Genomic DNA, 14,039 nt, shown 5'->3' with positions numbered 1-14,039 from the left:
CGTCTTGACAAATGCCTCGGAAAAAAAAGGTGGTGTACTCGCGACCGGGAGACGGACAAGACAATGGGATGTTTAGAGATCCCGATCCTTCGCGCGCACGATAAACGCCGTTCATGGGCGACGGCCAGCCACGAGGCGGGATGTGAACATTGTATCCATTCTCATTGTATCCAGCGGTTCCCCGGTGCTACTGTCGGGACCCAATTTGCCTGCCGGACGGCCGACAAGGATCGCTCGTCCGAGGAAGCGCCGCGACACGTGCCCGAAACTTGAATGAATCTTAATCGCTCTTTAGATACACACTCGATTCTTCAATTTAACTTTTTGACGAGTTTATACGAGCGATTTTACGTTCTTTTAGCGCAAAAATTATAAAATTATTACAGAAAGATTTAGCGTTTTACAACATTGCGGATAGAATAGCGAATCGATAAAGTAGAAACGTCGAAGAATTTCGACACATTGCGCGAAACAGGGGTGAGAAACTTTTGAGAGGGCCATTTACGGCCGTTTTACCCGTCGCGTATCCCCGGCGTGTGGCGCTGCTTTTTCTGCCAGTTAATTTTCAGGATACTTCTTAATTATAATGAGACACTTTGGGGCCTGGAGGAGAAGCCAACCGGCAAGATAGGACGGGGGACAGGAGGAGGTGGATTTATGTAAATCAGCGGCTAATGTCTTCTGGCATTATTCCTTAAGTTAGGTTGGGAGAGAGGGGCGGAGTAGGAAACTCACGTAGCGATTCATGCGTATACGTTCTCCTTCTATCTGTATAAGATATATCGCTAAACGCGATCACCGAGCGTAACTTATCATGTATCGTGGTCACCAGCGATATTTTACGCGTCGGAAAAAAAATTCGATAGCAAAATATCGCGAAGAAAAAAAACAACAGTTTTTCTTCTATATTTAAAGAAATATGTTTTCAGAAATAAATAAATTATAACTACTGCTATTACTGTCATACATCAAACAAATTAATTTACAATTATAATCTAAATTTATAATAAATAGAAATATGTAAAAAAATTTAATTTAAATGTGTTGGAATGTCTTTCCTGTACGTCTCTAGAAACGTTGGTAGCTTAAAGGATTGCAAGTCCCATCAGACTCGGAAATGGTGGTCGCATCAATGTTCCTAGTTAACGAGCGACGCCAAGCGAATGAGTCAGCGCACGCATACATGCAAAGACAAAACAACTCTATGATGTAACGAGCTAAAGAAAAAAAAAAAAAAAAAAAAAAAAAAAAACCCGGAAAAAAAAAAAAAAAAAAAAAAAAAGTAAAACATTAAATTTGCGTAATAGCATGTTTAACAACATCATAGCTAAAATTATAGTTCGCAATTTATATTGCGAATAACTTCAATAAGTGTCAATCTTTCATATTTTTTGCAATAAAAAGATTTGTACTTACCGGGATTTGTAAAATAATCTTCATCAGTCTTTTTTATCATAATGGGATAGTCGACTTCATAGAACTGCGTGAGTTTCGACCACTCCTCCGCGGTTACTATGCTGTATCTGTAACAATTAAATGATCACCCATTATAATTCTGGCAAAGAGGGAAACACATAAATATAAAACTCTCTTTTGATATTTATAATAAAATATGCATAGAAACTGGGAAATAGAGAAAGAGCGCGATTGGACGAGAGACGTATTTGCAAGATGGAATTTGCGATTTTCCGACAACGCCGTAGAATCCGTAGTGCTTTTTGCATCGCCTCCCTTAATTATACCGCAAATTAGAAATTTCTTGCTGTGCCACGGCTCCAACTTTTTGCCCTTGCAATTGTTCGCTCGATCCTGGCATGGTTCCTGAACCTCGTATCGCGAGGGAATCTCGCGCTACTATGCAATCAATAATATTTCGCGAACTACGATGCTATTGATATATGAAATTTTGAACCCATCTATCATCGGAGTAATACTGTGATACAAGTTATTATTAATTGATATATTAATTTAAATAGGATTTATGCAACACCATACAATTTCCAGCAATCTAAGGTCACTCGCTCTTAACGTAAACGTACATATTATAACGAGTAACATATAAAGAATATTCATAAAAAATGTATAAGGCAATAATGATAGATTAATCATATTCGATTAAGATGGCAACACGATCAACGATAATTGGCATTCGAGATCATTTATTCCCCCGATAGAACGATAGACGATTATACAGCGATGCAATTCCCGAAAACGAAAACGAAAGAGACGCCCAATGGTACGAAACGATGATGACTCGACCGATAATTAGTTGCGCGACATTAATTTCGATTCAGCGCAATATGCCGCGCGGTCTCATTTGAATTTTCACGGGGCAAAAACGCGCGCACGAGCTTGTCGTCTCTCCTGTGTATTTGCCTAACGCCCGAATAATGGTGGATGCATCGAGGAGAGACGATGAAAGGAGGAAGAGGGGGAGAAATCGGAGTAGAAAAAATATATACTAGCCGGGCTATGCAATATTTGACAAATCTCTTTCTCTCTCTCTCTATCTGCACATGTTGTTCCTATCTTTTCTTTGACTTAAATAAGAATCTTCGTAACATAAGAGAGACAATGATATATTAGAGATATTATTACAAATATTTAGTAAAAATATATTTCTTATTTGCGATAAGAAAAAATATTTATATATATAAATGTAATTGCAGAAAATTAAGATTGAATATTAAAAAGAGTTTTGAGAATGTAATCTACTTTCCCCAAGAGATTTCTATGTATATTTTGTATTATATTTTAATCATTCGCATTTTCTCTCAAATTCAATATAAAGATATGATAACTCGCAGAAGAAGAAAGAGTAAGACTTTTCCGCGATAGATACGAAAACCATCGTCGCGCGGGACAGGAAAAGTAGGAAAAATGATTTTTTAACGGTCTCGCGCCGAGACGAAGGAAAAGCGGACGACTTAAGCCGTCGGCTATCTTAGGCAGATAGTGGACAATGGTTTAGCATAATAGTCAGGGGATGTTGGATGGCGCGCGTTGGCCCCGGGGGCGTGCGAGTGACATTTTCGCGTATCCATCACGTCACGGGGGCCGAGGAACGAGAGCGGTGGCAGGGAGAAGGAGAGAAAGGCGTGCCAGGAGGTCACGCACTTTCGCTTTATAATATAGTGTCCTTCGAGAAATTCCTGCCAAGGAAAGATCCCCTCCCGAAACCTCGGAGAGCTACTCTTGTATCCCTCAAGCGATTAACTTTATTTCCCCAGAAATATACGATTCTTCTAGCTTCGAGAGAATATCGTACGAGAGAATATTATGGCACGTATCTCTTTTAAATAAATATACACAATTTTTTAGAAAATATATATATTGAGTACTTACAGTTCGTTGTTGACTCTGGGCGCATACAGGAATCCTTTATGGGCTTCGCAAAGAAGCGACGCGTTCTGAATGCTTGCCGGCGGTGTTCTCGAATAGACCTCTGCGTATCTGAAACCGAGAAATATACACATATGCGTTTAATAATCATGAAATGACACGAATAGGCACAATAAAATTAATATCCCATTGCAACGAATGATTTAGGTTCATATAAGCTAAATACAATAAAAATTTATTTAGAAAAGTCTTTAATAATCTTTCAATTCTAAAAATAATCTTTATTTTTATCTTTTTTTTAAAATTAATCTAATTTTTATAATTGTTAAACATTTATTCTTGATTTATATATATAGTTGATGACATTAATCTTACTTAACTAATATAGATAGCATTTTATTTACGACATTGTATTTTATGTGTACCTATTGCAGTAATTTATTACGAGAAAAAGAATTTTCGTACAATGCATATATTTTTAAATTTTGTTATCCATATAACGAAATAGTTTCATTCGGAAAGCTACAACAGTCTCTACACAGCTATATAGCTATGAGTGAGTTAAATGTTCTCGATAATGCGAGTCCGTCCATGACACGATCTCACGGATTACGAACCAGAAAGACGACAACGGGAACGACGACGGTGAACGTTTCCTTCGGGACTTTCCGGAGGTGATGTTTAGGGGACGGGGTTGTGCATCATTTTTCACATACCACAAGGGGGCGGATGGTTTTTGCCATCCCCCTAGCCGACGACCATCCAGATAATGCTCTTAAAGACAGATATCTCTCGCGAAACGAGCCAGGTACGCTGTTGTGCGACTTTATCACGGGAATAGAAATCTCTTTAAATTTGCATGCTACGAAAAGTTTGAGATGTAATCGGATAGAATTAAAAACTCATAAATTAATTTCATCAATATTCGAATGTTAATTTCGATTCGATAGAAAGAAAAACAATAATTTTATCAGCGAAAAACGGACGATTTCTGATCTACAGAGAAAAACCTTAAAACGAGAAATTCACAGTGAAAGATATATCAGAATTAGATGTATCGAAACAGCTCTCGGAAAAGTCGCGAGCTCCGATATGCTTTGCGGAAAGGCAGACTATCCGAAGCCGTGGTTTAAAAATGTCTCCTTCCCCGCATACCCCGAGCACCCCGGACGCGTTTTCCAGAAGCGAATGCGCGTATTAATTATGAGCCTTGTTCAAACAGGAGAACAGAGGAACGCCGTGCGGTAGGAGCGAACGGAGCTGCGGAGGGAGATGGTCACCCTTATTACGGTCGAACCCGGGACACCCCCCGGTTTCTATATATCCCTCTGTTTCTCTCTCTTCCCGTCCACTCTCGTCCACGTTCCTGCTTTTTTTTTTTATTTCTGCTTCGAGGCTTTGTTTAACTTCTGTCGCGAAATTTTTCCGCCCCGCAACGATTATTGCTCCCTGGAGATCGCGGAGATGGAGGAGAAAAACAGGATTCGGTTTGCGGCTTTCCTGCCTTCGGATATGTAGGGATGCAACGCACCAACACGTAATCAGACGCGAAAGCGTTCGGAAAAATCACATCTTGAGATCAAGTGACGTTTCTCCTAAGCTTGAACCATATATCATTGTTCTTGAAGAAAAACAAGAACAGAACTAGAAGCAAAAACGTGCGAGTTTGGCAAGCTCAGGAATGTCGATTATACTTGAGCGACTATAGCTGCTCCTGACATATAGATAACAGTCATAGTGAATTGTAGCCGAGAGACTCCGGTAGCGAAAGAATTAACGAAGGCGTTGACATAGCAGCGGCAAAGTCCAAACGATTTACGGATCGTACAATGAGGAAAAACAGATCGAGCCGAGTCACTGTGGTCGCCAACTTATTGTTCGATACCGGTGCATAATATCCTGTTCTATGCACGAACGAATCTAGTGACAGCATCATTGTGGATGGCCTTAATCAACCGAAACGACCGTCGCGTGATACTGGGTCTTGCAAAAGAAAATGAAACATTACACGGATATACAATCCGAGAGAGCCCGATTATAATAATGTAAGAAAAAAATGTTTCAAAAGAAAAAAAAAAAAAAATAAAGACAAAACTAAATTTGATAAATTTTGATGATTAATTAATATTACAAATATCATTAGCAATATGTTTTTTTCTCTTTCTTATAATTATAAAATTATATGCTACGCGATTTCATCGATTATAACAAAAGTATCTATTTTGTCAAAACTAAATTTGATAAAAAAATTTTGATGATTAATTAATATTACAAATATCATTAGCAATATGTTTTTTTCTCTTTCTTATAATTATAAAATTATATGCTACGCGATTTCATCGATTATAACAGAAGTATCTATATTTTGCAGTAAAACAAACACATACAATTTTTCCTTAAGATAAAGAATAACATATTTAAGAAATTAACTAATAATAAGTCATAAAGGCTCATTCTTTCCCCCTCGGTTTCTCGCGAAATTGCAATACTGGTCCAAATGAGACACCCTTGATGCGAGGCTCGATTCGTTCACAGATGCGAATATAACTTTATCTTGTCTAGATTTTATTCCCGTCTTCTTCTATTCGCGCGCGTATAATACACGCCAAGAGAAATTCGTCTCGATAATTCGTCTCTCTCGTTCGCGTCCTTCTTCCCTTCGCTCCTCTGTGAGCGTTCTATGAACGAACCGCCTTTATTCCGCTCCTTCTCGCGCGCGCATTCCTCTCGGAGCAGAAATAAATCTTATGTTTTCGCGTATAAGCGGCCTTTTAATATCACCACCCTTGATTTACCGCCGCAGACCGTGCATCTACGCGTAAGAGAGACCGAGAGCCAAGACTCCCCGCATGTTCCGCTGACATTTGTCTTCCGGGCAACCCCGAGATCCAAACAAGTATCCCTAGGTTTTCCCTGATTTAGCACTCCTCCCATCACTATTTGACTAGATGATTCCCGATCTTTCCGGAGAGATTACCGCTTTTGTCAACGAATTATTGGCCGTGTTCGGGCGAGACAACGATTGATATTCAACCTAATGCATTTCCGTTTAAACCAGTTGACAAAAGATCCACTATATCATCTTTGCTGAATATAATTATACTTTGCAAGTAAATATTAACAAATGTAAATGAAAAATAATCATGGAAAAATAATCGAGACTTAAAATTATTCATGTATAAATGCGGTTATTACTTAAGATTTTTTTTATATATACACAGTTATTTATTTATTATTATTAACAAAAGCGTAATAAAATTGCATAATAATTAAAATATTTTCAATTTCCATAATATTGCAATATCAAAGAATAAAATGTTAACGAGATACGATGAACGATATATGGACACGCTGCAAGATGCATCCTACGCGTCCGCTGCAGCATCCGGTTATGCAGCTCCGGACGCGCCGAGTGCATTGGAGCGTTGCGGTCATTACAAGAGGGCCCCTACGTGTCCGTGGTAAAAGGTCCTCGGTGTGTCCGAGTATTAAAAAAGGAATCCCAAAAGCCAGTCGTCAGATAGATGGCGAAAGAGCGGGAGAAGTGGAGTGTGAGAGGGGAACGAGAAAGAGCAAGAGAAAAACAATGTTGCTGCCGGTTACCGCGGAACACTCGGAAAATAAGAGAACAACGTGCGAGTTCGCGTATGTCCGCGCTGATCATGAGAAACGAACGACGAGACACAACGAGACAAACCGCCGATGTACATGAGTGGACTTTCCCGTTGACAAATACCCCCCGTCAGATCCGGCAAACTTAAAATTTTCTACTTCTCCTACTTGTTTACCAAGTGAGTGTCGATACACAACGAATGAAAATAATAAGTAATATGAATAAAGCGAAGCAAATACTTTTGATAGAAGCCGATAGCAATTAAACCTCTTAAAGTGAAAAGTAAAGCATTAATTTTATATTTCATATAAATTTATTTTCAGAATTTTCTACGAAAGAGTTTCTAAATAGGATAATGCAATTTTTATTTCACAATTGCCTATTTCTAATAATCTATGTCGAAGAAAATATAATTTAATCCGTGCAATATTTAATTGCATAAAGATGAAAGTATTCGAGATATATAAACGTTCGAATTTTGCTCGCGATTAATCGACGATGGTGTATAATTGTGCCGTTATATTTCTAAAACACATGCAACAAAAACACGACTCTGAGTTTATTCAAAAGATAACATATAATTTGGATTACATATAATTTGGACGTACATCCAGAAGATCGTAGTGATTTAATGCAAGACATGCCGATCAAGTTTGTGACATAAAGAACGGATTTTCGACTCTTTTCCATAATCTAAAATATTTATAATTTAATTAAACTTCGCGTTGACGATATAAAAAATAATAATTACATAAATTGTATAATCAAATCGCATTCTACAAGCTATCGGCACGGCAGATAGAGAAGGAATTTTTGGAATAACTTATTTGTAAAAGCCAGAAATAATAATGATCAACTTGAACAAGATGACAGAGATGATAATTTCACACATTCTCAAAAACTTTGAAGAAAAGATCTAATAAGGAAAGCATTGTTTTCTTCGTCGATACTTAGAAAATGATGGAAATAGATATTCCATAACGCGGAGAAATATTTTCACAATTAAAAACGTCCAACATCCGTTCTGTAATGTCATACATTTTTCCCTATTTCGCAATTCTCGAAAAGAGAAAAGTGTATCATTATCACGACTCTGGACTGTCCAATCATCGAAGGAAATGCTCGAATTTTCGTCAAGCGATCTCACTTGATGCCGCGCGAAATCGCTCAATAACCGAAAGAGGCGAGCAGCGCGGCGGATAATATCGTCGAAGAGAGATGAGACACAAGGAAACAGAGAGGAAGAGACAATAGCCGGTCAAAGGAGGAAGAAGATCGCCTATATAATACGGCGAAGTCTTCGATCGTTGTCAGCGGGCGGAAGCTGGGCGGCCGCGCGCGACTCGACTCAACTCGGCACGGTGGTGCGCGCTAGAATAACGAAAGCTAATTATGCGCTCGGCTCGAAAAAGGGGAATCACGGCAAAAACCGTCGATAATCGACATCCTGCCGCAGTCCGTCGGTCAACAGGACTACCGCCGATGTAACTTCAGACCCTTCTCCTTCTCTTTCTCCTCTTCTTCGCTCTTTCCCCCCCTCCCCCCCGGCCGTGAGGACTATCCCGCGCGACCGAAGATCCTCTCCTCCTCTGAGCAAACAAGAAGACCGACCGAAGGCTTTCGCCGATGTAATAAAAAGGGTATTCGTGGAGGATGCTTCTGGTCGTACGCGGCCGGCTTCGCTACGTAGGTACATTACTATCGAGAGGCGCAAAGATATGCAGCGTATTCAATTGATGAAAATTAAGAGCGAGCAGCAAGGAATTATGGCGTAATAATCGATCATTAAAAACCGCTCGAGAAAAAATTGCGTTCATTAATAAAGTATATTCCCAGTTATAAATAATATAATTTCTATTACATTAGAGTTGATTAAGGATGGAGTTTAAAAGATCCTAATTATGGAACGTTGAAGTAAGAAGGAACCGCGGATAAAAGTTGAAATTAATTTTCCACAATCGGAAGTATAATTGCTTTTAAATTCAAAATGTCTTGAACCTTTCCCAAAACTAGTTGCAATGATTAGGAATCATAGCGTATATAATAATTGCTAAATGATAAGGCGCAATTTTAAACAAATGAATTAATATTAATAATATTAATTAAAGAAAATACGAAAAAAATTTTTCTAATTTAAATCTTACGATATATGTTATTTATAAAAATATGAATTTATTTTCTCTAATATAAAAATTCGATATAAATAAAATCTTATATAATTAGTCGACGGGGAATGGCAAAGTAAATCAGTCGGCGCGTGATAGATCGATTATAATACGTCGTGTACGGATTATAATATAACGAAATTGTAACACATCTGTCGGCCGTTTTCCGAGCGTACTTGCAAGGCACTTATTATGTACTCGTTGCAAGATCGGATCGTTGCGGCAGCTAAGCTCGCTCTTTTTTGCCGGACTTTTCAATACCGATCAAGCGTTCTCGATCGGAGAACAACACGCGTAGATTGCTCGCCAGGCGTGACCATTGGGCTACCGCGATACACCACGAAAAACGCAGCCACCCGATATGCTTGGTCGCTCCCGTCTATTTACATTGGCACCGTTGCGGAGAGAGCATAATCGACCGTACGAATATACTTTCCGATGTCCTCCACCCTCTCAGATCTGAATGAAATCGCGATTGTGCCAAAAGTCAATGATTTCAATAAATCGGTGTAGTAAATAAATGCGATATATAATTAAAAGATGTATTAAATAAAGTGTGTGGAAGTTTGGATAAAGCTGTCGAAATCAGAATATACATACAATAAAAAAAAGATAGATAATATAATTATAAATTGAAAAATATAATGGTGAATATACTGAACGTACGGCTTTTGCAGATACAAACAATTAAAAATCCAATAATTACTGCCAAAAATCTGAAATAGCTGTAATCCTTTTAAAAAGACAATATGAGTGATTTCAAATCAGAAAATAACTTCTCAAGTTTTACGAAAGACTCGTAAAACATACTGTATATTACAATTTGAAATATATATCGATAAAAGTATAAAATAAATATTTAAGAACATAAAAGTGTATCCAATTGACAAAAACGCGTCAACTCGAACACTTCATATATAAATCCGCTGTTAACCATCTTTATAGAAAACTAGAAAGAATTAAACGCAGAATAGCGACCTTAGAATCTTAGATGAAGAGAATATGGCGAGGAAAGAAGGAAGGAAGAGAAAGAGAGAGAGAAAGAGAAGCGGGCGAAACGTTCAGCTCGCTTTACCAAGCACTGATGATAGTTTTTGCTCGGTAAGATTTTTTGCTTCTACCCCCGCGGCCACCCTCAAGGGTGGATGATATATGACCGCCCCCGAGACACTGGCCACCCCCGGGAGAATGAGGAATAGAGGTGGAGAGAAAGAGAGAGAGGGAGGATACATCCTGATTCCGAAAGAATTCTTTCCACGCGCCGAGCGTACATTTATATGCGTACGAATCCAATTATCGACGGAAATAATATAGAATAATATAAATTAAACGGCCGTTAAACCTTTAAATTCGTGTAATTTACATAAATATAAATCGATAGCATATTCGCATACCATTGATTTCAATATATATATTTCAATCTCGTATTTTTTTTTTTCGGGAACTTATCGAAGAAATCAAAGACGGATAAAGTGGCAATCGATCAATTTCCCAGTACGATCAACTTCAAGGGATCTCGCGCCGATGGTAGACTTTATTTCTCGAAAATTAGCGAAATATCATCGGACAAGAAAGGGAAACTCGAGGACGGTTCGAGTTTATGGTGGCAACACGGAGGTCTCCTGCAATGAATCAATTTATTTAAGGGTAGTTGGATTTCGCGAGTCGATGCACGACGATGCTACGAGCCACCCTCCTCCAATACTAAGACTCACCCCTCTTTTTCTAACGTGGCTCGTTTCGTCGAATGATTTATAGTTTTCCTTCCGCGAGCACCCATCCCACCCACACACCCGTGCTGTGCTCTCTCTCTCTCTCTCTCTCTTTCTCGCTGCATTCGTCTCGAAGCAACGGGCACCCTTCTGCCAAATGTACGCAAAATAGTAGGAATTTCTTCGGCGTTTCACCCCTCGCTGGAGAGAACAGGGAAATCGAGCTGCATCAAGTTATCGAAACGACAGACACGCTTTTCCGTAATAGCGAATTAACTGTGATTGTCATAGCACGGAAGCAACGAACAAGAGTGCGAAAAAGGCGGCATATAACACCTCGGAAGAAAATAAACTCTTTGGGTAGATTTATGCGCGAGTAAGATTTGCGTTCTAGAACGTCGAATAGCCAACGTAAATGGCCACCGGGTGACCTGGACGGAGGACGGCGAGAATAATTAGTCATTTATGAGACCGTAAGTGGGACCGCAAATCGGTCCTTCGCGGAGGGACGACGACGATGTTAGGGACTCTACGGGGACGATGGCGTTATCTTGAAATTTATTAATCATATCATAACGCGCGTCGCAGCGAGAGACAGCCCGAAGGGTGTCCGAAGCTGCGAGAAAGACGAGGAGAGACGAGAGACACAAGCTACCGGCTCCATGGACTTATCTGGCACCTTAATCAATTCCCAGTTATTAATTATGGCCTCTGCCCTTCTCCCCGATCTCTTCCTCCTCCTTTCTACGTCAGCCTCGCGGCGCACGCTTCCGAGAACTACGGCACCATTGTTCGCGCTATTACAATGCGGTGTCAACAAGATCGCGGTCACATTTTCCTCGAGTATGATCATTAATAATTATTTACCGAAGTGCGGAAGTCAGCTTAAAGCGCGTACGCCTGATGGGCGCCGACATTATGAAGAAGTTTGCGTTAAGGTACGATAAAGTAAACATTGCACTCGTAGTGCAATGTTTATCCAAAGAATGAAAAATAAATCTACTTTTCGCGAATAAAATTTTATAGGTGAAAAAATTTATCATTAATCATCCGATATAAATTGAATATCATTTGAAAGAGATTTTTGAACATTGGTAACTATTATATGATAATTTTAATTTTAAATACTATTATTATAAAGAGATAAAATTATTAATAGACGTTACAAAAAATTAAATATATCTATATATACTTATATTGATTTGTAATTAATTTCATGCTCAAATGCATCAAAGAATAATGAAACATATTATATATCATATATACAAAACAGAGTATATTTTATATACTCAACATTTCTATATAATGGCTTGCCCAAGCATAAATTTTTAAATCACCAATGTCGGGGAATATCCATGCCAAAAGAAAGGACGAGTGGCGTCGAGCGGAAGTTGAATGATCGTTTATGCAAATCCTAATCCTTTCGAAAATCCATTCGAGCGACGTTGACGGATTGGCGGGGGACTTTGTTTGAAGCTAGTTAAACAGATTGCAATCCTCAACACCATTTGTTCTCCTAAGGGTGCGATTGCTTCCATTGCGCTCGATTATAGCGAGACTTAACTAATTATCGATAAAGAGATAATAGCAATCCATTGTTTATTGAGAAAGATAAAGTAAGCTAATTGCTCCTATGCTTCTGAAAGATAAGAACACAATATTTCGATTTATACATCATACATAGCATAATTCAAGTGTAAGCTCTTTTAAAATAAAATCATATATTATTACATACCAATTACTTACTTAATAAAATCACCATTATATTTAAACTATAAAATAATCGTTTTTTGAAAAATTGCTTCTTTCTATGTATTGAAGCAGAGAAGCTGCTTAAACTGATAACGCGCGATGAAACGATAAACACAAACAGCTGATTTCTCTTTAAAACATAATATGAATATAGAAAATTTAATTTAATAAAAGAGATATGGTAATAAAGAGTAATTTTGCATTCCGAGTACTTCGCAAAAAAACTACACACCATGCACGTACTGTATAATATAACTATGTGTGATGGAAGCAACGAACTATGGGGGTTTTGTTCGAAAAATACAAAGAACGATTACTGGCAGTGGTGGCGCAAAAAACGGCGGCATGCCCGACCTGCTGAAAAATTAATCACCGACGTCACAAAGGAGTCGGTCGAAGACAATGCCAACGGTCCGGAAAAATATTTTTCACATTTTCTCTCCCTCGGTTAATAGCAAATTCTCGATAATGGATCATGGACACTAGCAATCTCAAGAAATGGGACAAAGTTGCAAATTATTGTTTTTTCCGCGTACCTTTCGAACTATAAATGCAATCAATGATAATTTCATTATTATCTGCTATTTTAAAGACACTCTGTTAAAAAGTAATAATATGCATTATGTGAAAATGTAACATTTTATATATATATAAATCACACAGAAAGGCGTATGTATATCCTCCTTGTTGCTTATAATTGCTTGTTTAATATGGGAATTCGAGCACTTATTTCGAGATTTTCATACCCCTACATATGTACACCAAAATCGCGTATGACACGACAAACGTGTAATCCGCGAGAAGGGTTGATCCCAGTTTAGCTCACACACCGCTGAATCCACGAGATTTAAGCCCCGGCGAATTTGAATCTGTCAATCCAAAGTGTCCAGCTAGCGTGTCGTACTGCACGAGAGAATGTATAATATGAGAGCGTTCACAGATAATGCCGTCCTGGATGTTAAAAGATCTTTTTTCATTGTCAGAAAGATCTCACTCGTATTCATGAGATCGTGTTCAAACACAAATTCGTTACTAAATCTACTAATATTACATATATATAGACAAAACATTTTTTTGTTAAAAAAAGGACATAAAATGTGATGTCTAATTTTTTAAAATCTCGTTTCATGATTTAAAAAAAAAAGGTTATAACAGGAATTCGTATAACATCTACTATCGTCAGAACAAATTTTAGTTCAAGATGAAATTATTATTGCGTTCAACTTATATATTAGCTTTATGATTAAATCGATAATCGATTTAATCATAAAGCTAAAAAATCTGCAAAAGTTCGTGCAAAATAAAATAAAAAATTTTAAAGTTTATATATTATCATGCATATATGAAATATGTGTGACGGCTTAATATATTAAATTTGTCGGCATTTGATTAACAACGGATAGAAAGAAAGAAAAAAGCTGAAATTCATTCTTTCTTAACATATATATATATATA

The 14,039-nt window shown here is 38.0% G+C and overlaps 1 protein-coding gene across 1 annotated transcript in view; it reads right to left on the bottom strand.

The window, feature by feature from the left end:
- Positions 1-14,039, bottom strand: part of LOC115238421 (ubiquitin carboxyl-terminal hydrolase 48-like) — a 56,591-nt gene that overhangs the window by 32,078 nt on the left and 10,474 nt on the right. The window contains exons 11-12 of the mRNA XM_029812254.1: positions 3,346-3,453; positions 1,417-1,523 (exon numbers count right to left, since the gene is read on the bottom strand). Of these exons, the coding sequence (XP_029668114.1) occupies positions 1,417-1,523; positions 3,346-3,453 (215 nt within the window). The remainder of the gene's footprint in view (positions 1-1,416; positions 1,524-3,345; positions 3,454-14,039) is intronic.

Source organism: Formica exsecta, unplaced genomic scaffold, assembly GCF_003651465.1.
Source record: "Formica exsecta isolate Colony F162 unplaced genomic scaffold, ASM365146v1 scaffold337, whole genome shotgun sequence".
In the NCBI taxonomy this organism is placed as follows: Eukaryota; Metazoa; Arthropoda; class Insecta; order Hymenoptera; family Formicidae; genus Formica; species Formica exsecta.
This window is presented reverse-complemented; position numbering and strand designations above follow the sequence as displayed.